We start from the raw sequence: 21,458 nt of genomic DNA, 5'->3' as shown, positions 1-21,458 counted from the left end.
GTTTGGGAAAAGTATAAATATTTGCATTCAAGAATGAAGGAAATTTGGCACTTATGCTCAGGATCCACAGTAGTTAGTCAATTTCTTGCAACTATAATCTCTTTTACTGCTCAGTGCTGACTTGCAAAAACTCTAATACAATATTCCTTTGGAGTTCGGATATTTGGTACCAGCCAAATTCTAGGATGGTGTTAAGCCTTAATAAAAATTAATTTGGGGGTTCATAAATCTGATGTGTATTCAAAATGTTTTTATCAAGTGACAGTGAAAGATGCTTCTTTTCTAACCAGCGTATTTTCAATGTAAAATGGGTCTCGGGATTTTTCTGCAAGATTAAGATATTTCCTGATTATTCAGTCTTGTCATACTTAGACAGAAACACCCTGCAGTATTATTTTGGAAGGCTTTCAGACCCGAGACTCATGATGAATTTGTCTTTATGAAAATTTTGCACTCATATCTGTCTTTTTAACAGCTGTCATGGAGGAGTTGGTAGAGGATGACATCTGTATTTTGAACCATGAAAAAGCAGACAACGCTCATAAGAGAGACGGGGAGATTCCTGTTTCATCTTACAGTGGAGATGAGTCTGTTGCCTCACACTTCGCACTTGTCACTGCATATGAAGATATCAAGAAACGACTAAAGGAGACAGAGAAGGAGAACTCTTTCTTAAAAAAAAGAGTGAGAATTCTAGAAGAGAAGGTAAGAAAAATCAATTTACCAGCTTCTGGTAGCAGCTACTTTTTTGCTCCTGGCTGGATGGCAGAGCAGATGGATAAGTATTTAAAATAAGTACTTAAAATCATTTCCAAGTTTAAAAGTTTTGGTAAATTGTTTTGCTTGTGTAAGTGAAACACAGTTTGTTCTTCTGGTAGTCTAGTTAAGTCATACTGGGATTTTTGATTCTTACTGGGCATGTATGTGATGCAATGCAGTAGTGCCCTGCGAAGACACTAGCTTTGATTCAGAAAGACGTGTAGTTGCATTGGATCGTTACTGTATTTCATCTACCTCTTTATGGTGTTTATTAACCTGGGCACATGTGACTTAGTATTGTTGAATAATGAGGTGTGAAGTCTATAAACTGCCAGAATCCAGGAACTGTCTATCAAAAGAATCTCTTGGGCTCAGCATACTGAAATGATAAGGAATAATTGGTTGATAAGAGTATCCGCCTAGGTCTAGCTAATAGCAGTCTCAAACATGAAATACAAAGTTGCAATGTTTAACATAGAGGTGTTGCCCGGCTATTTTTTGATGCAGTAATTCTGAAACATAAAGAAAGCTAGGAATTTGTTTTATATGCAGTTTCTCATGGCCTTGGTCTAGTGAAGTTCATTAAAGCTAAAAATTGACCATGACACAGGCTTTTCTCCCCTAGTAAGGAATGCTATTGTGAAACGGATATCCATTGTTCAGTAGTGAGTGTCTTTGTACTGCAGAAGGTCTTGACTTTGATAGATTGCTTTCTTGTTAATACAAGACAGAGATATAGATCCTAGAGTTAGAGCTGAGACATTTATTAGGACTTAGTCCTAAGTATGTGCTACTGACTCTTAAAAGCTTACAAAGTATGTATTATTTTGTGGCATTGGAATGAAGAGGTTGAGTTCAATTTTGAAATGCCTATTCAGGAGTTCTTGATGACTATTTTGACAGGATTGACTTTCTGTCAAAAGGCAAAACTTTCTCAGCACTTTCTTTATATAACGTCTTGTGGGTGATGGGCATGGGAGTAGAGCTCTAGACTGAATATTCTCTGAACCATGCTGAGCGTAACATCTTTTACGTGGTTACTCAAAATTAACAGGACTTGATGATCTTGACAGTCCCTTTTAGTTTTGTGTCTTTTGGTTTGGTTAAGCCTGGTTCAGCTTAATTGTCTTGAAGATGATACTTCTGTTTTCCATAGAGAAAACTTTTGGTTTAGTATGTGAATACCATAAAAATGTTTCTATGAGAGAGGGGCATTGAGAAGGCCTACACTGTTAAGTAACAGAACTGACTTTCCATCTTTGTTAATGGCTAGTAAAGCTGCATGATAAAAGATAAATGGGGAGTTACCCATTTTGAGTTTTAAATTTCAAACTGTATGGAAACTTCCAGAAAGTTTGGAAAGGCTTATGTTCTATCTGAATGGCTTTACTTGGGGGAGGAAAATGTAAAGGACAAGACTTAAAATGAGTAGTACACATACTTAGAGGGTCAATACAAAAAGCAAAGGGCAGAAACTTCCTATCTTTGTGGCTTGCTTTCCCATACTTACTTTCAAGCGAACACCTAAAAGAGGAGATATTTAAGGTAGATACATAACGGTCACATCTTTGATTTTTTTTTTTTTTTTTTTTTTTTTGTGTGTGTTGTGTGGCTCTTAATTTTTAAGAAAATATATATAAATCTGTTGCAAATATCTACATTAGGTTCACTGGATGTGTTTAAATGCCTCGATAATTTAAAGCAAGTGTGCAGGATAAACGGAATGAAAAGGATAATGCAATACTTAGTCAAAACAAGAACTTTCTATATGGACAGATGTAATTTGATGTAAGACTTCTGTCTTATTAAAAATACTGAATATGTTTTAACTGTGCTCCCCTCTTTCTGACAATCTAGTTGGTAGTGTTTATTCCCCCCTTGCTTGTCTCTTGCCTTAGCAGGCAATGAGATAGAGGTGAACTGGAAGTTAACAGTTATTTGTAAAATAATTCTGCTTTGCCTTTTCTCACATAAACACTCTGAAAAAAATCTTTGTTTAAATTACGAGTCATTAAAAAAAAGGATGTTAATTTTCTATATGTTGTGTCAGAGCCTGGAAAAAATATGATTAAAAGGTTGTCAGTGTGAGTAATCATGACTTGTGGATGGTTTTTAAATACTCATAGCAGTAAACTAGCAAGCATTAAGTATGGTTAGAGATTGCAGAATTTGTAGACAGCCTTTGTTGCTCTTTTGTAGAAAATTTTGGTTCGTATCAACATATTTGATTAATTTATTTTCTAAACTAAAAAACAAAACAAAACACAACAAACTTATTTTAATGTTGCAGACTGTACTATTGCACTTTTTAAATTTTGCAGTTCTCAATATAACATATGAAACTTCTTATTTCTCTTGTTTGTTAAACTTTCAGCTGCTTGGCTCCCGACTGGAAGAGGAATGCAGTTCAGTTGGACGTGAACAAGTAAATAAGGCATACCAAGCCTATCGAGAGGCGTGCATTGACCGAGATAATCTGAAAAGCAAACTGGATAAAATGGTATGCCTTTTTAAGTAATGACTTAAATGCATGTTATATAAGTACTACGTAGTTAGTAAATGTTTACTGTTGCTGAAGATCTGTGGTGTTTGTTTTATCACATCACTTTTTAAAGTACATGATTATACTTTAAGTATCTCAATGTTATTACTGGTCTAGGCTAATGCTAAAAAAAATCAAAGCAATAGTTTTCTTGTTTTGTTTTGCTTTTTTAAAAAAAAAAAGTTGAATTGTCAGATATGATAGAAAAAAGCTTCACAAATGGTTTCTCCCCCCCACACCTTCTGAAAATAGGTGAAAGAAAGTGCGGAATCCTTGAAAGCCTTGAATGAACAGTTGCAGTCTAAAGAAGTAGAGCTGTTACAACTAAGAACTGAAGTGGAAACTCAACAAGGTATGCATTTGGTTGCTTCCTCTTAATGTATGTTGACTAGTCTTAGTATTACGATCTCAGGGCATGAAGAGGTTTAACTCTATACAGTGGCTAGGTAAGAGAGGAGTATACTGCAGTGAGATACCTTGAGCTTATATATGTGTTCATTCTTGTAAATGGTGACATGTTTTATTATCATAGATGAGGAGCTCCATGGTAAAGATCTGAGGCTGTCGTGTTCTTCCACTGTAGATTATTTAATAATTTGAGAAATGTGCACAACCTGACAGTTTAATAGGCTAGTCATGTACATCTCTGGACCCCACCACCTTTTACTCAGAGTGGGGCGGAGGCATACTTGTTCAAGTATTGAACACTATCCAGTTGATACCACTTTCTCTGGTACCTGCAGATGATCTGGTATATTGCTTTACTTCACTGTTGGGATATGACAGGTACAAGAGGATGTTGTATAGCAACAGCTGCAGTCGACCACAAGCTTTTTAAAGGGCTGGGGGATGAGGAAAGGTAGAAAGATGCTGGTTGTAGAGAGCCTGGTGGAAAGAGGAAACAGAAACAGTGTACCCTGGCAATTCCAAAAGTCCGAATCCAGCTTCTGTTACTGCCATTGTAAAGAGTGCTGTGTAGATGGTAGGTATGTAAAATAAAACACTATGGAAGAAAAAATGATCTTTATTAATGTACTGTTACAAAAAAAGAGAAGAAGAAAATGCCATCTATGTAAAGTTAGAGATATGGACTGGACTTAAGATTCTGTACAAATGCAGTCGTTTGAAGGGTGCTTGTAAGTGTTGCTGTGCTTGATTGGATTACTTTGCAAGAGGACCTCAAGCATATAATGCACTGCTTCAATTGCAGAAGTTTTTAAACCTAGAAGAACAAACCACATGTAGTAGTAGTAGTAGTAGTAGTAGTATCATTGTTGACGACATCATGGTTTAAGGAGGTAAGAAGTGCAGAGTTTATAAAGAGAGCTCTGAAAATGTGGTGATTTCAAGCCTTATTTAGTAATCAGTTTTACTCATAAATGGGCTCCGAGTACCTTGTTTAGGAAAAATCAGTGTAGCTTAAGCGTGTTTAAATTGTTAGATCCGGAAGTGAGTGTACCATGTAGTTGAAGACTTGGGGGGTTTCTTCCTGTCATGTTCTTTCTTTTCTTGCTGTCTAACCAGCGTCCTACTACTGATTTGATGCTAGGATCGTCTTAGGTTGCTTAATAGCGACCGTGTGAATTTGTTCTGTCTAATAAGAAGACTTATGTAACTTCTAGGCTTTATCCTTTTGTTTTGATTGTATCTTTTGTAGTTCTGTTTGGAACTTTTTTATATTAAACTCAGGAAAAACTTAGGGTAAATTACGTAACAATATAAATCTGAGGGGGGAAAAGGCTCTTGTTTTCAAAGCATGTAAGAAGTATGCAAGTTGGTGCATATATCATGCGTGTTTGCCATTAACAGATCTTTGTATTTCCAGTGCCTTTTTATGCTGTTACTTCCTTTTTCTTTATGTAAAATCTCCAGTGCGTTCTTGGAAAGTAGGGCTCTGTACTTTAAACTCAGAAAATAGACTACTACTCTGCCAACAATTTTACCAGAGTTACTATTTCTGTGTTGTCATAGACTGCAGTTTCTTCAGAATGTACAGGATAACGTTGTTGTAGGGCATGGGCTGGTTGAGGTGAAACCTTACATATTGAGTTATATTTCTTGAACTGAGACTGAAATCTGATTGTCTTGCTTGTCTTCTTACAGTGATGAAAAATCTGAATTGTACTCAGTCCAGCTGGGAAATAGAGAAGCTGAGCAGTGACCTGAAAGTGCATAGTCTGGAACATGATCTAGAAAAGCTCAAGCAAGAGTGCAGCAGTCTCAGAAAGGAGTTGCAAAAATCCAAGCAGAAGGTACCTTTATTTTTAAAGAATTTTTGTGTTACTAGATTTGACTGTGTTATAGCGTTATTTTAAATCCCTTGTTCAAGCAAAAGAAAGAGTAAAAAAAGAGATACAAAGTATATAATTGAGTGATAGATTAACATCCCAGTAAAATTAACCTTAAATATTCTGATAGACTGGTTTGTTTCTTGGAAATAGTACACTTACATAGGTGAGAATTCCCAGACGTTGCTCACGTAACAACAAAAAATAAAGCTTTACAATTTCTTATAAGTAGCCGATTAGATTGAAGTGTTCTATCCTGGTATTTGTCTTGAGCTGGACTTCTTAGAAAGTTTGGGCAAAACCTGGTTTGTTTTTTGGTTTGGGTTTTTTTTTGTTTGATTGTTTTTTTTTTTCTTTTCTTTTCTTTTAAAACAATAGAATGCTTATGTTAAAAGATACCATGAACTTTGTTTGAGGAGCTCTAGCACTTTTCTTTAGGGTAGTTGCATGAAGCTTGTCAGAAAAGTGGATTTTTGTAACAAGGTTTCCAGAATCTTGCTGTACCTCTTTTAGCCTGGGGCAAGTGTCTGGAAATGTTTCTTTGGCTCTTTTTCCTTTGGGCATATTTACATTACTACAGAAATGTACTTTTGAAGCAAATATCCTAATCACCGCTGCCTACTGTGCCTTGCATTACGGAGCAATCAGAGTATGGGAACTGGATTCCTTTTGGATGAAACTAAGAAGAGGCACTCCAACCTCTCCTGGGCATTCAGGGCCCAGACTAGAGCTAGCCTGCAGTCAAGTCCTTCCCCCTGCTGCTCTCAAAGCATATATAGTTGGGGTGTTGGGTTCTCAGCACTGAATGTGTCTCTACAGACCTGCTGCTGTCATGCCACGCTCCTAGCTTACACGGACAGGCTTACGTGCGTCGATTGTCTTGTCTCAGGTTTAGTCTGTGTTTTTTCCACTAGGTGGGGATAAAGCACGGTACCTGGAAGGCATGTGAGGTGTTTTGTTAACTTCCATTACTGTTGGTTGTTGTTTTCACTTGTATCTGCAATTCTTTTAGGTGTTTTCAATAACTTGTAAATTCTGAAGGCATACTGTAACTTGTATGCAGTTCTGGTGTCTTCAGGTAGCTCTATAGAATAGAGTAACAGCTATATAAATAATTGAAGATTGCAGATTGTATTGAGAGAGTGAATGTTGCTAGAAAGAACAGACTAAAATAGCAGTTGTAAGGAATACTAGACGTGGCACTGTTTAAATAATGCTTCTGCCAGCTTTTGTTGCAAAGAACAAATATAAGAACAGCTTTTTTCTTCTTTTTTTTCTTTTTTATATCATTTCTTCTTGATCCTGGTAACTGCTTAATATAGGAAATAAAAAGGTACAAGTTTTCAAATGTGGGGTAATATAGTGCGACTTTTTTTTTTTAAACTATGAAATTGAATCTCTGATGGGTTGTAGTGGGAAAGTCTTCAGGAGGGGCAAAAATTGTCAGGTGAAGTACAGGGAAATGTGATCAATGGGCAATGACAAGTCAGCAGTGTTTCAAACTTAACTGGTATTTTCATTATTACTGTTTTTAATTACATTAGTTAGCATTTTCAGATGTTTTCTACCTTAGGCAAGTATACTTTCTATTTTTTTCTAGTTTTAGATATTCTTATTTGGGTTTTGCATTGTAGTTGATGCAGTGTGTACATTATATTGACAATGTATATAGGCTATTATGAAGCCACAGTACAGGTATAAAATTCGTAACGGCTTTGGCTAGAGGGAATGATAGTAGGAAGGGAACATGAAGAGAAGGTGTATGAATGGGAACTCATCACAGGTGAGGGTCTAATAGGAACATGACTAACGAAGCAAGCACAATGTTTGATTTGTTAAACAGTTCTGTTAACTTCAGCGAGGCTGCTTGTATGCATAATTTTAAAGCAGTCTTTCACACTCAAGGGGTAATTTATGTTCTGTCATAAAAGTAACTTGTAGAAGTAAATGTATACTGAAACAGTTTGCTTTAAGTTAAAGGTCTTCATATACTGGGGCAGGGAAAGAACAAGAGAAGACTGATTGATTACTTTTTTCTGAATGGAAGTCAAAAGCCTTTCTCAATTTTTGCTTTTCAAAGAATCACAAATTCCAAGAGCTCAGCTGTTTTTAAAAAAAAAAAAGAGAAAGAGAGAGTATGGTGGTGGCTGCGCAACGCTTTCATATAAATAGGTAGTTTAAGCATTTTTAAGTGGAAATTCTAGTAGAAGTCTTTATGTCCATTTTGAAAACCACTGCAGCCAATAGAAATGAAGACTACTTTACTTCTGAATTTCAGTATTAGCAAAGTTGTAGTTTTACTGCAGTATTTTCAGATGGAAGATCTGAAATCGTATGTTCATTCCTTCTCTATCTTCCCCTTGCTCTGTTATGCAGGACCAGGTTCAAGACAAAAATCCATTAAATGGAGATCTCCTTCAAAGGCAGGACATCCAGAGGTATGAAAATCAGGTGGCTTTCATGTTTACTGAGGGACAGTTATTTGAACAAGTAAATATTCTTGCGGCCTGTTCAAATGTGTTATTTCAAATTACATAATCTAATTTCAAGTCTAGGTATACTGATTTAGCAGATCATTGTAATTTTTTTTTCTTTGTTACATTGGTAGTCCAGGATGATGATGGTAAGCAAACATTTACATCTTCAGATTGTTGTACAGAAAATGAAAGTTAAATTACTTTTCTTAGTGCAGTGCAGTAATATTTCTACTAGAAGACATTTTAAAGGATTTTTTTTTTAATATTGAGGAGCCATTGTTTGATCTATTCAAAAAGAAATAGCAATTTTCCAGAAAAGTGCTACAATATCAGAAAGCATTTGTTCTCATTTTGCAGCCATTCAAATAATAATTGTGCTTATGATATAAACTCCTATATTATCCTGTGTTGAGTATGTCTGCTGTATTAGAAAGTATATATATCCTTTAATTCTTTATGCAAAAGAACAATTCATGAATGCATGAAAGTTCCCAAATGTTCTGTCTTGCAGAAGTGAAATACTAACTGCATCTCTTATAGCCAGTTACGCCTGTTCATGTACTTACACGATTTTCCACAAGAGGGAAGAGTGGTCTTTCATAATGACAGTTTAGTGTAATACCTTGTTGCTTACTTGAGTATTGAAGGGATGGAAAGGAAATCACTCACTAAAAGAAAACAGTACAGATAGTTCTTTTCATATGTTCTCTGGTGTAATGATGGTAATATTGTACGCGCTATATGCAAATTACACTTTCACCCTTTACCTTGACTGGATAGCTAGCTAGCTAACACTTTTTCTCGTGGTTTCTGCTGGAGCTTCATAGTCAGTCTTACACACCTGAAAAAAGGTGTTATCTCAAGGTACAGCAGTTATCTCTTTAATCTTCCAGAGGAAATTTATTCCACAAAGTGACGTTCAGGTGGCAACCATCTGAATTAGCGTATGTACAGTATTGTGTTTATTGTAACATGACATAAATAATGAATGTGTAATGTGTACTGAATATGTAAGCCCATCCAAAAATCTGTGGAAAAACACTTGGAAAACCTCCTTTGCGAAACATTTCTTGTAGCAAGCAATCCTGCTGTTTATGGGAGATGGAGGCATTTGCAGTTAGTTAACTTTTTGGAAAGTAATTATTTAACATTTGTCAGCAGCCTGCAAATCTGACTTTAAATTCTTGGTTTGCAAATCTATTTTACTGTAGATTTAGATAGGCTATCATATTCAAGGTTTATATTACACGTTAGAAGGCAGTATAGGATAAACTTCCAAGCACGTGGAATCTTTGGTTTTCAATTGCAAATTCCTTGAAAATTAGGCTTTGCAATGGGATTCTAGGTCACTATCCACAAAAACAATTAAATGGAATTCTGGTACCTGCATCCCTTTGCAAGATGCTTTTAAAAGCGCTAAATGCACGTTACAAAATTAATCTAAGCACTTTCCTTCTGGTTGGTGGCAGACACTGAGCTGTTCTTGTATTTACCACTTCTATATTAAATATTGGACAGTTCTGTTTTCATATAACTAAAGTTTGTTTAATCTTGTTTTTGAGACCAAAACACATGAATAAATGAAGTGTGGTTGCCACATCAACTTAATTTTAAAATTGTCATCTTTTAAAGGTTCAGAGAGCCAAACGGATTCTGCAGTAAAAAGGCCACGGGTTCAGCTGAACTTCTTGAAATATCAGTTCTGAAAATTTTAACTTTCTATCTATCAGAATTGCTGATACCTAATATATTACCGATTAAACTATCAGCTTTCTCTGTTCTTTAACACAGTTTTTGAATCTGCATGTTTGTATTCTGGGGAAATATTTCTGTGCATAGAAGGAAGCTTAATTTCTTTGTTTTAAGGGAACTCTTTCAAGGTTAACTTGCATTACAGAATGATAACTGTTTCTCAGAGCGCTTTTGAACACATTTATGTCTGATAAATTTCATGCAGGAGTGATCCTAAATTACCATTTTAGAGGGATAGAAATCTGTATATATGCATGTTTGAAAATACAGTTGTTATATAGCTTAGTAGTTCTTAGTCATCTCAACAATAGTTGGAGGCACCGAACTGTTTTCAAATAAATGTCTTTTAGGTGAATATAGTGAGGAAGGAAGAAATATTCTGAGAACTCTCATCCATGACACTTGTCCTCAATAAATGTGTTTCGGTAGAATGTCAAGCATTAAAAAGAAATTAAATCATTGATTTCATGTTTAAGTTATTGCATCCTTATGTCTTTGAACACTAAGTTAATTATTAATCAACATAAATGTGGTGTTCAGTGAGCCTTTTCTTGAAATTTTACCAAGGAACCTATGGTGATGCTGACTTTTCTGATTTTTTTTTTTTTTTTTTTGTTCTTGATTTTCTTACCAGCTAATAACCTGAAACTTCAGTGTTGGAACAGTGCTGCTGCTGCTAAATATGTTTCTCATATTATGCTGTCTTATCAGAGAATGAATTGGGTCGCTATTTTTTACATTGTCTGATAAGGCAGTGTATTAACATAAATTAGATGACTGGAATATGAAATAGTATGTTTTATATTTTAGTTTGGTCAGTTTGAATCTCAGGTATCTAGTCTGAATTCATTGTAGCAAAGTGAATGGTGTAAAGACCCAAATACTGGTTTTGACTGAATATTTAAAATTATGATCAATTGACATTACTAGGATCATAACACATGATGGTGTGTGTGGTTATTTATCAGAAGCCATTCAAAGTTAATACCCTACCTTGTTTGCAATCTAGTGTCCATTTAATATCTTTTTTTTAAAAGTATTCCTTTGAGATTACTAATTTTATGGGAAGACGGTTAGTTTCAAATAATGAAATTGGAGAATATGCTTCATATTGCTTTCCATTTGGGGAACTTGAAATTATTAGTGTCATCTAGTATGTTAATATATAATACATTATATATTGTAATATGCAGGAGTCAAATAAAATATACAAAGGTCCATCAGTTTAAGATAATTATCAGTACTGCTCAATTCATTTTCAATTATGGTGCTCTAGCAAAATTTGCAGTGTATGTCAGGCAAAAATGATTTATTAAGTTAATGCTTTGATAAGCATGTTAATAGGCATGAGGGTGCTTTAGAGGTGGCAATTATTTAACTTTTTAAAAATTTTTGTTTTGAAAGTGTGCAACAAGCATATTGGGAACTGAAGAGAGAAATGTCTAATTTGCATCTAGTGACTGACGTGCAAGCTGAGATTCTACGAAAACTGAAACCAAACCCAACAGCAACCAAGAAAGGCAAGTCAGTGTTTGCAGTAACAGACCTTATAAACACAAACCGTTGATTCAAGCTGTACCATTTTAAAAAGCAACTAGCTATCATATCTTATCAGAATCTCATCAATTGAAGTTGATAAGCTAGACCGTATTATGGTTCCAGCCTACCCATTTTCTGCTTTTGCTTCTGTCTCATACTGGTCAACTTCACACATAAAGGTGTTGCTGATGTGTTTTTTCTTCAGTACTGTATTCTGTTCCCCTTGTGGCTTTTTTCTCAGTCAAGTGTTGCTTATGTGCACAAGGCTGAGGTGTTAAGTTTACTCGTATTTGACCTTTTACCACAACTACTTCATATTAGGGGGGAAAAAATCTTTTTGCAAACGCAGTCTTATTTTCCCAGTATAGCATATATAAAGTATTAATTCGGCAACATTTTAAAATCAGACTTTAATAGACTGAAATTCCCTTATGATTGCATATTTCTTTATGTTGGCGTTCAGAAAAGTTGTCTTTATAGCAAAATGCTATGCAAGATGACATTTTCTGAATGTCAAAATACTGGGGTTGCAAAACTGCCTTATTTCTGCTGCTACATTGCAAATAATTAAGGGGAAAATAATTTCCACATAAAGTATATATAATTTCTGTGAGCAGTTCATCAGATGGTTCTTCTGTTTCATACCTGTGTTTCTCTCAAGCCAAATGCTTTACGAGAGAGCGTTCTTACTCTGGTGGGGCCAGACTATCAGTCTGACTGTCTATCGCAGTGTTTATTTCCTTTGTTTTCTGCTCACTTCAATTGTGGTATTTACTGGGTTCAAAATACAGAAGATGCCGGTGAAAGACAGTGAACGTGGTTACAATATATTGGTGAAAGTCTCCGATGTCCCTGTCCATTAGAAGATTAAGACATTTTGTTTCTAAACAGCTTTGATTGGCTTGGTAAGGTAATGATAGGATTCACCTCACCTCCAGGTCAATCACTGCCTCTGTCTGTGGCCAGCAGTGATTAATGATCACTCTCTGCTACTTGGCTGATAAACTATCAACACACTTTGTAGACTTGGTCATGTTGTTACCAGGTGAGTCCGTGTTCCTGCAATTCTGAGACACATTTGTCAAATAACTTCAGCAGAGAAACTGGGAACTGAATGAGTTTTTAATCCTTAAGTCTGTCGAGGTTTGATGTGATCATGGAGTATCTTTCTGTCCTTATTTTTAATTTGGAGTTATCTGCCTTGCCACTACACAAGTACTGATTTTTCTCTTCTCCTGCTTGGTGAACAGTCTGATTTTTCTGCAGTTGCTAATGCAGTTGTACATCCACAGCTATAAAAGGCATTATTGATTAATTGGGAAGGAATGGATTTTTGCTTTTTGCTCTGTAGGCTTTTTTCAGTATTTTTTCAGAAGCATGTGAGAGTGGACAGGTTCGGTAGAAATGAAAACTGTTTTTATTTTTTGTTTACCTTGCTTGTCAGCCACACTTATGGATGCAATGCAGATATATCTGTGCTTGTATTTATAGAAAAATCTTGGCTTATGCAAAATATGAGTAGAATTAACTTAAAACTTCTACTTCCTATACCTGCAGTACTAGCTATTTTACCATATACAAACTAGTTGCCGCTATGAGAGGTGCGTGAAGTCTGCAGAACACAATGTATTCATTTTTCTATGTGTGATGTTAACAGTACCAGTTAACGTGGATTCTACTTAGCTGTCATTTATGTATGGAGGCATTTTCAACAAATGTGTCCCCGCTTATGGGTTTTTTTACATTTTCAGTCCATTTTCAGTGTATTCCATTTTTCTTGAAATTCTAACGGTCTGTAGACCTCAAATTGCTTTTTACACCCGTCAGCACAAAGAGGCTGAATCCAGTTCCTTAGCAGGTCTTTCAGTTATGATGCCTGTGCTATTGGAAAGTGCTTTCGGCTGACGTTTGCAGATTGGGTACCGCCTTTTAATTCTTAGTGACAAATGGTAGTTGTGTTCTTTGACCAAGATACTGGCTCCTCTTTCTGTCACTTAAGAACTAACGTTACAAATCACAGTTCGTACTCAAGTTTCATAGCTGTTCTAGAAAACTACCCATAAGACGTCAGTTTCTTTAACTGCAGGAGTCATTACATGTTTACATAAACTATTGGCCATCTGTTCAGATGTGTGTTGCAGGTGCAGCTCTTTCATTTTGGGTAGATGCTGTTCTGTTTCAAAATCCTCCCCTTCCTAGCATGGTTTAAAACTCCCCTGGAATTTCAGAAAGCTCAACATTGCGGTCTGTCGCTTTACTTTCAGAAGCCAGACGGCAGCGGAGCACAGGGGACCTGTGAACACCATGCGTTTCCCTCTTACTGCTTCATGGACAGGGAGGATTCAGGTTCTTGGCAGCCTGAGAACACAACTTGTTAAAAGAATCAGTAGAGTAGGAAGAAGCATGCTATGTGTAAGCAGTGTTCTGAATCTGGTTGATTTCTCCAAGTGCATGAAAATCCTCTCTGTTTCAGCATTCATTCCAGTCTTGTCAAAAAGATTATCAGTTCATTGGTGTTCAGGTGGGAACTGGGAGGTTTTCGTCGTGTTGGGCATGTTTTAGACATTGCAATTTCAGGGTCTCTGGTTCACCTTGCAAAATCAGACTGAGGAGGTTAGGATGTTCGGTTCGTAACTTCTGAGCAGTTACTGAAGTAAAATACGGTCTGAAAATTTGTAGCTTGAAAACACTGGGTTTAACATACCTGCTATACTGTAGTACATTTGGAGTGTATGAAAAATGCGTTAGATAATGTCATTTTAAAATCTTTTTTATCTTTTTTCTTCAGCTGCCTCTGCTGTACCAGTACAATGTGTTGACTTGAGCATTTCAAAGCTGAATTTGACACCTGGGGTAGTCTATAAAAAACTCTCACAAAATGATGAAGTACTCTGCAATGCTATGTCTGCCCCTCTGCCGGGATATTTAAAAACCCCATCTGAAAGGGTGACTCTACAAGCATGGACAGATGAGAGACCCGTTCCAGTTGACAGCAAAACGTTTCAGGAACACCATTGTTGTGGAAAGAGCTCTCTGGAAGATAATTCCTGGGTATTTCCAAGTCCTCCGAAGCCTAATGAGAATGTGTTTTGGGAAATAAATAAAACAACTTTGCTAAACTGTCCAGCAGATTACCTGGATCAGTGTAATCAAAACTGTCTGCACAAGAGTTAAGCAATTTTTAGAATGAACTGAGGCATTTTTAGAATGGTTCTGAATAGGCACCTTAACGCTTGAACTTTTAAAGGGGGAAAACAAATTGCCTGAAATGTTCTTTATTTTTAATTCTAGTTCCAAAACAGAAAGACTGGTCTTCCTCTGCTGTAAATCAGGAGCAAGTTCCTTGAAGTTAAAGCTGTGCTGGTATAATGTAAATATAAAGAGATCTAGCATGGGGCCTAGATAGTCTTGTACTGCAAATAGCGTACATTTGGAAAAGATGACACTGAAAAGTGAGTTCTTGGAATAAAACAAAGTAATCCAGTTCTGTATTTGTTTGCTATTTGTATGTTATCAAGAAAATACTTGGTATCCTGTGTTGAAACTTATACCAGCTCTGAGCTTATTTTTTGGCAGTGTTTTTTTTCAAAGACATAAAATGAAGAATTGGATTATCTCTCGTTTCCTCCTTTCAGTTAACTTTCTGATTCCTCTGGTTTAGAAATGCATTTTTACATAATTTTGAACCAAGAAAGGTGAGTTTGTTGTTTTTTTTTTTTTTGTCAAAATCTTGATTTATATTGCATAGTGGCAAGAGGAAAATCACTCCTAGGCTCTCCTGTTTAGATTGCACCATTTTGGGCCTTATTGTGAATTACAAAGGATCATAAGTAATGCTGCTGAACACACTGAGTCCTGGATGTTCAGCTTTTTTCCCTCAGTTCATGCTGTAGGAAACCGACGTAATTCTGCGCACAGTGGTGCCTGCCACAGCATCATCCTGTCCACAGTGCAGTTATCCTTATTGTGCCTCCTTTGCACAGCACCAGAACCTTGACTTTGTATTTGTGTGGTGGTGAAGCCTACTAACCTTTCTTTTATTAAAGAAACAAAGCCTTAATTTGATCGGACTAGGTGTTGTAGCATTGTTGATATACATAAGAAGTATTTTTGTGGTATCTTTGGTATGCCACTAACAGCTAGAGTTATTTCAATTGCAACTGCCTGCTTTATAGATTATGGGTGTCTAAGTACTTTTTTTTTTTTTCCCCTCTTAAGGCCAAGAACTGTTTTTAGACAAATACAATTTATGCCTTTTTTTCTTTTTTAAAACTGCTCTGCTTCATATCTGGCTTAATACAAAGGGTTAAGTGAAATACCTTTGCCTGCTCGATACATTGAAGAAAAATGCTATGTATTTTAGATCCGTGATACCTAACTTGTAATGGGTGGGAAGACACTTAATACTAAATATGTTATTTACAGATGGGTGGGTGGGTGAAGTATTCAACTTTGCAGGTCCAGCTTAAGATCAGTGTAATAAAAATTAATTTCTCAGCTTTTTAGTGGCAAATTATCTTAAAATTGCTTGCAAATACATGAGGAAGCTATGACTTTAGCATAGCTGTAGTAATGGTGGGCTGCAAAAGCGTTACCAAGGTGCTACATGACCAGTGTGGTTCCAGACGCTTTCTTCCCTGTGGAGTAAGTACTTCGTATGAGGCCCATCTTCTTCTCCTCTTTCAGTTTGTCTATATCAAAGTCGAAAAAATGCCTTCCAGATACCTCCTACTGTATTAGTGAACAGCATACATAAATAATGTTTCCCATTCACCAGAACTTGTTTTTATTTTTCTATTATCTTGCTCACGTATACTGGCTTGTCTCTGATTAATGGAAATGGTGTCAGATGCTGGAATTTATTCTGACCAATGAACACAGCTGACTCAGGGGAGTACAATCTCTTGCAAAGTAATAGAACAAAACCCAATATGCATAAAACAAATCCAAGTCACTAGGCTTTAGCTGATAGAACCAACTACCTGTGTAATAACAACGCAGCAGAAAACATTTCTCATGTGGCTGCATAAGCTATATGGTATCTAGTTCTAATGTAGCTTACTTTTTGGGGTTTCCCACCTCAACATTACAGAGGTTTTTTATTAAGTAATGTATTATCCAACAGGCATCAACATGATTAATACTTTGATTTGTGCAATGAAGGAATTCTGCTGTGTAAGATTTTAAATAAATTTATTTTTCTTTGAAATTGGTTTCACTTACAAATCTCCTTTCAGTATTTCGCACAAAATTTTTTACTCAGTTTTAATTTCTTGATTGTGTATAAAGGTCATTCCAAATACAAACAATTAATTTGAGGTTCATCCTCCTCCATTCAGGAAAAACCCAAACATCCTCTGTAGACTGCTTTGATGTTATTCTGGGAAAGCCATTCTCTTAGATGTTGAAACCAGAAGGACTTCGTTACCATAAGCTACAGCGTGTTCCTGGGGTTTGACTACTTGTGTCAAAAGGTTCCTGGCCGGCCTGTCCTGCGTAACAGGGAAACTTAGCATTAAGCTTCTCCCTGCAGTGCCTGAGAATTTCTGGGCTTTGCCTTTGACTCTCGGTTTATCTTCTGTGCTGCCTCCCGCGCCGGAGGAGGGAGCAGTGATGTTTGCCGAGAGGGACTTCAGAAGAACTGCTGATGCCTGAGAGCGGAGGGCAGGATGACGGAGAGGTTGCTGTAGGCAGCATTTCCAATCCACTTGCTCGTGGCTGTGGCCAAACCGTAACATTTGAAAAGGAAGTCCCCAGATTTGAAGCCACTTGGGAGCCAGCTGGCTTGTGAAGCATCTGTTGGTCTGGAGCATACAATCATTGACTCAGGATGGAAAAGTCATTTAAATCCATGCCACTAGTGGCTTACAGTGCTTTTTCCATTTTCAGAAGTGAAAGCTTTTCATCACAGTGACAGCAAATTACATGCAGAAGTAGCTGTAGTAAAGAGGTTCTGGTGTTTTGTGTGCACATGTGCATTTGTTAAATAAAACCGTAAAATTGCATAAAGGAAGGACCAAAGTCCTCAAGTAAGTATGTTAAATGACACCGGAAAAAAAAAAATGCACTTGAATGCAAACTTTGAACATTTTAAAACTTCACCCAACCCACTGATTTGACAATTTTTAATTTAAGAAAGCACTAATTCCATTTAACAGAAATGGAAGACAGCTTTTGGGGCTGGAGGAGGTTGTTGCTTTGCACGTTTAAGTGAGCATATGGCAAGCTGATGAAATATGTATTTGGATATTCACGAAATTGGCCTAACCTTCTAATAACTCGTATGTAAACTTCCACTGTTTGGTTCATTTTAAATATTTTTAAAATCTGATCATTTTAAGTCTCCCTGACAGTTTTGTGGGTTTACAACTGATTAGTTTTCCTCTTGTGAACCAGCCATACTGAAGAAAGCAAACTCCCAAATTAGCTGTGATGCACTGTCAAATGTTTACAGCTGGAAAAAGACAAGAGCAGTACTAGACATATGGTGGAGTTACAGTAAGACCATACCCATTCCAAATAATTTAACACAGGCCCCTGTAAGTATACAATGATGAACTATCCTGGTGTGATGCAAAGCAGATTTAATTTTATTTCAAAAACAGCTTGCAGTAGACTTTGAGACTCCTACGCAGACACCTGTGTTTTTAATGATGCTGTGGCCTGGTAAAGGAAGACTGAAAAGCACCGGTACCTGACTGACTCGCCTGCATTTTCTTCTGATCTTCAGACAGGCCCCATGAAGAACAGTGGTCGCAGAGCAGTAAGGTGTTTCCTTGTTGCTTTGTGTAGTTTGAATACAAAAAGGCATGTGGTTTTTTGGGGGTTTGTTCTATTGCTTTGTTTTTTTAAGGGTCAGGCTTTTGTCCCTTTCTGTAGGGGGGTGACGTGCTACTTACAATTGTATAAACATAGGACAGAGGACAAAAGTATTTCATTTTTTTATTATCAGCACTAAAGGTAAACCCTAATTTTAATCGAGTTGCAAATTCCCAAGTCTGATAAGCAGTTGAACCATTTTTTTAAAAAAATCTGTTCTCTGTAGTAAACGTGTTGTGATGTGAACTGAGATCAGTGTCCAGCAGAATTCATTTCATTATATTTTTAGATGGAAGAGACAAAGTGGTTCAAACATCAAGACAATTCGGGATACAGTAATTAAGTGGTAAGATGATGGTGTTTGCGTATGGATGTTTGATCTAGGGGAGAAGCATGAAAGAAATAACCAGGTGCTTATTGTTACTGATTTTTAACTAGATGGAACACTTAACATTTCAACTGTATTTGACCTTTTTGGGACCAGCAGAATAAAGAGAGAACACAAGCTTGCAGGAATTACTTGCGGAGGAGTATGGCTGTACTTAGTATGAGGCAGAATGGGTTTCTGGCTTACAGATTAGCTGCTGGGTGAGGACTCGGAGACTGCAATGGTAGGTAGGTAGTTCCACTCCTCTTTGAAAACCCTGTGCATTACAGAATGCCACTCATCTTTCCTCAGAGTTTTCGTTTTACTCTGTGAAGGCAAAGTTTTTAAGCAAGTATATGACACCCTCTTCCTCCTTCCTTTTAGACTTCACATTTGTAGGGGGCTTCCCTCAGGGGTTTGAAGAGAGCTTTAATACACTCAAAGAGTGTAGCCTGAACCGGGGTGCTTGCCAAGTTCTCCCAAGTGCTACAAAGAGGCCCCTTTCCTGCAGAAACTCTGGCAGATGCCTTGCTGCACTGTGTGAGGGTGCTAGGTGACAAATCAGTCTTCTCGCTTTAAGACCTTATTCCATCAATCAATAGTGCCACATAGCGGATGGTTTTAAACTGGCTGAGGACATGGTTCCCATTAAAGGAGGTAAGCACGGGGTGCAGGCTAGTTGTACGGCTACAGTGAAAGCCACGCAACTTTGTGAAAGGTTCTAGTTGTAACAGGCAGTCTTAGAATTGGAACAGCAAACACTTGGTAATGCCGCCTTAATTTTTAAGAAGGTCACATGTTAGAAAACATCAGATGCTTCTGCAAATACTAGCTATGATGGGCTAGCGGCATTGCCACGCTTCAGACTTTGGCTGACCTACTCGAGTTAGTCCCTGCCTCTCCACTTAATTAATCTTTTTATACTAATAGGCTAACGTGAAAACACTGGAGACACACCTAGACTAATTCCACCAATTGTCTACTCCTGCAAAGAATAATAAGAATCCTGCAGAATTGGTTTCAAAATGAAAAAACATGAAGAAACATCCATTACTTAGAGTTGCAATCCCCGGTTTAGACAGAGATGGCTAGGTGAAGTACTGCATGTCTGCACCAATGGCAACTCCCTCATCGCCTACAGCTGGCTACTCTCAGTAAGTGCAGGCAGCTACATCTTTTGGTTTTTTGGGAGGTGGAGGGGCTTAGGGGGGAAGACAGCCAGGCTTCCCGAGCTATACCCTCTCGTCATTCGTGAGTAACTTCTGACAAAATAGAAGTGCTTTTTAAAAAATACTCAAGATGTAACAAAAAAGCTTCCAGTTCACTGCTGAAGTTCAAAGCTGAAGGCTTTGTCAATACTACTGATGTTTTCTTACATTGATTAGAATCTAGGGCTGCTTCCTGTTAACCTGAGTAGGAAGGAAAGGTTGCAGCTGAGTCAAAAACAAAACCAAAGCAATTTACTAGTATGAGTTTGTCACTTCATAGTACTCATTCTTTCATTTAAACTTTAAATAAAAGATGTAAATGCAATTAAAATACAGGATACTGCAGAAGACATTAAGTAAGTGAAAGGTGTGAAATCAAGAATTCAAAACTAGGAAACATCACGTTAAGGCCACGGGTGTATTACAGAGGAAGCTGATGGCAGAGCCAAGGGCAAAGCCCAGCTCCAAATGCCACAGCAAACAAAGGAGGAGCTGCAATAATGCAGTTCTCCCTTGCACACACAACAGTGTAGGTAGAGAGAGAAAGGAATGGCTGACACCGTAATTCACGTGCAATTTCGGGCTTGACAGTAGAGCCTGGTTATCGGTGCAGAAGTGAGTTGTTACAGTCCTTCACATAAAGCACATACAGAACTGTGGGGGAGTAACACCTGCAGGTTAAACCAGGCTTTGTTCCACTACAGGCATTAATTCCTTCCCAGCAGTGAGGTTCCCCTCACGTGCAGAACATACTTTCTGCTAAGCCAGGAAAGGAGAAACCCATTGCAGGTGCTGTTGCCTGTGTTCACCAGCTGTGGTGCCAACCTGAGGTGAGCCCTCAGTGCAGGCACATACCACTAGCAGCACACGCCACTTGCCTCTAAGAGAATGCTCACCCCAGCCCACATCCTCTTTGGAAGTGCTTTTGACAAAAATTACAAACACCCAGGCTCGCTTTCCAGAGGTCCCAGATTTTCATAGTGGGATAACAGAACAGTCGCTGTCCCTAAAAAAACATTTCACCATCTACCTTATGTTTCCTTTTTTCTAAATACATACAGGGAAACAACTAATTTTCCACTGACTGATTTGGAGTATTTTTATTTTCCAAAATGCTTGAACTGAGGAGCCAAGAGCAAGTACAGGTGTAGAATAAAGTTTTATTCCACAAAAGTTCTTTTAAGGTGGTTAGTTTTAGAGCTGAGTGCCACTTGAATTTGCCTAACAAGGCAGAATGCTACACATCTTTTCAGTTTTTCATTCACAAGCATTCCCCAGTCCTCCAGCCAATCTGCTGTGTAATAGCAGAAGCATTATTATTATTACTCCAGTAAAAGGCATAGAATAAAGGGCAAGGACTAACCTGCAACGTTAACTTAAGTACTTCACATACATGTGTCTCAAAGTCTGATTTGAATTTCCTACTTGAATAGCTTTAGAGCAGTACTGGTTTTGTGGTGAAACGGTACTAAAATGAACAAGTCAAATTTTGCATGTTCTGATGGAAAATCCTACTACTTACTCAGGCAAAAATCTTTTTTTGTGAAATCAGGACATTAAAGTTACCATGTGAGTAAGTCTTCTAAGTGCAGCCTTTCCTTGTAAAGAAATTTTTTCTTTCAAAATGCTTCAAAAGATACTCCAAAATAGTAGTACAAAGTTTTACAGGCTATCTCTGTTATGTTAGGGAGTGCTTTGACTGTCTAG

The 21,458-nt window shown here is 37.3% G+C and overlaps 1 protein-coding gene across 1 annotated transcript; it reads left to right on the top strand.

Moving 5' to 3' along the window:
• The first annotated feature begins 480 nt into the window (after positions 1–480).
• AZI2 (5-azacytidine induced 2) lies at positions 481–14,841 on the top strand. Its single transcript, XM_009574421.1, has 7 exons — positions 481–705; positions 3,134–3,259; positions 3,554–3,653; positions 5,405–5,553; positions 7,966–8,027; positions 11,223–11,338; positions 14,146–14,841. The coding sequence occupies exons 1-7, from the start codon at positions 481–483 to the stop codon at positions 14,529–14,531; spliced, it is 1,164 nt and encodes a 387-aa protein (XP_009572716.1). The 3' UTR covers positions 14,532–14,841.
• The last annotated feature ends 6,617 nt before the right edge of the window (positions 14,842–21,458 follow it).

Source organism: Fulmarus glacialis, unplaced genomic scaffold (assembly GCF_000690835.1).
Source record: "Fulmarus glacialis isolate BGI_N327 unplaced genomic scaffold, ASM69083v1 scaffold28563, whole genome shotgun sequence".
Lineage (NCBI taxonomy): Eukaryota > Metazoa > Chordata > Aves > Procellariiformes > Procellariidae > Fulmarus > Fulmarus glacialis.
The sequence above is the reverse complement of the archived record's forward strand: the minus strand, read 5'-3'. Positions and strand labels throughout refer to the sequence as shown.

Coding starts and splice junctions, on each gene's coding strand:
- AZI2 (XM_009574421.1), top strand. CDS start 481: ATGGAGGAGTTGGTAGAGGATGACATCTGTATTTTGAACCATGAAAAA. Junction 3,654..5,404: donor TGAAGTGGAAACTCAACAAG/GTATGCATTTGG, acceptor GTCTTCTTACAG/TGATGAAAAATCTGAATTGT. Junction 11,339..14,145: donor CCCAACAGCAACCAAGAAAG/GCAAGTCAGTGT, acceptor TTTTTTCTTCAG/CTGCCTCTGCTGTACCAGTA.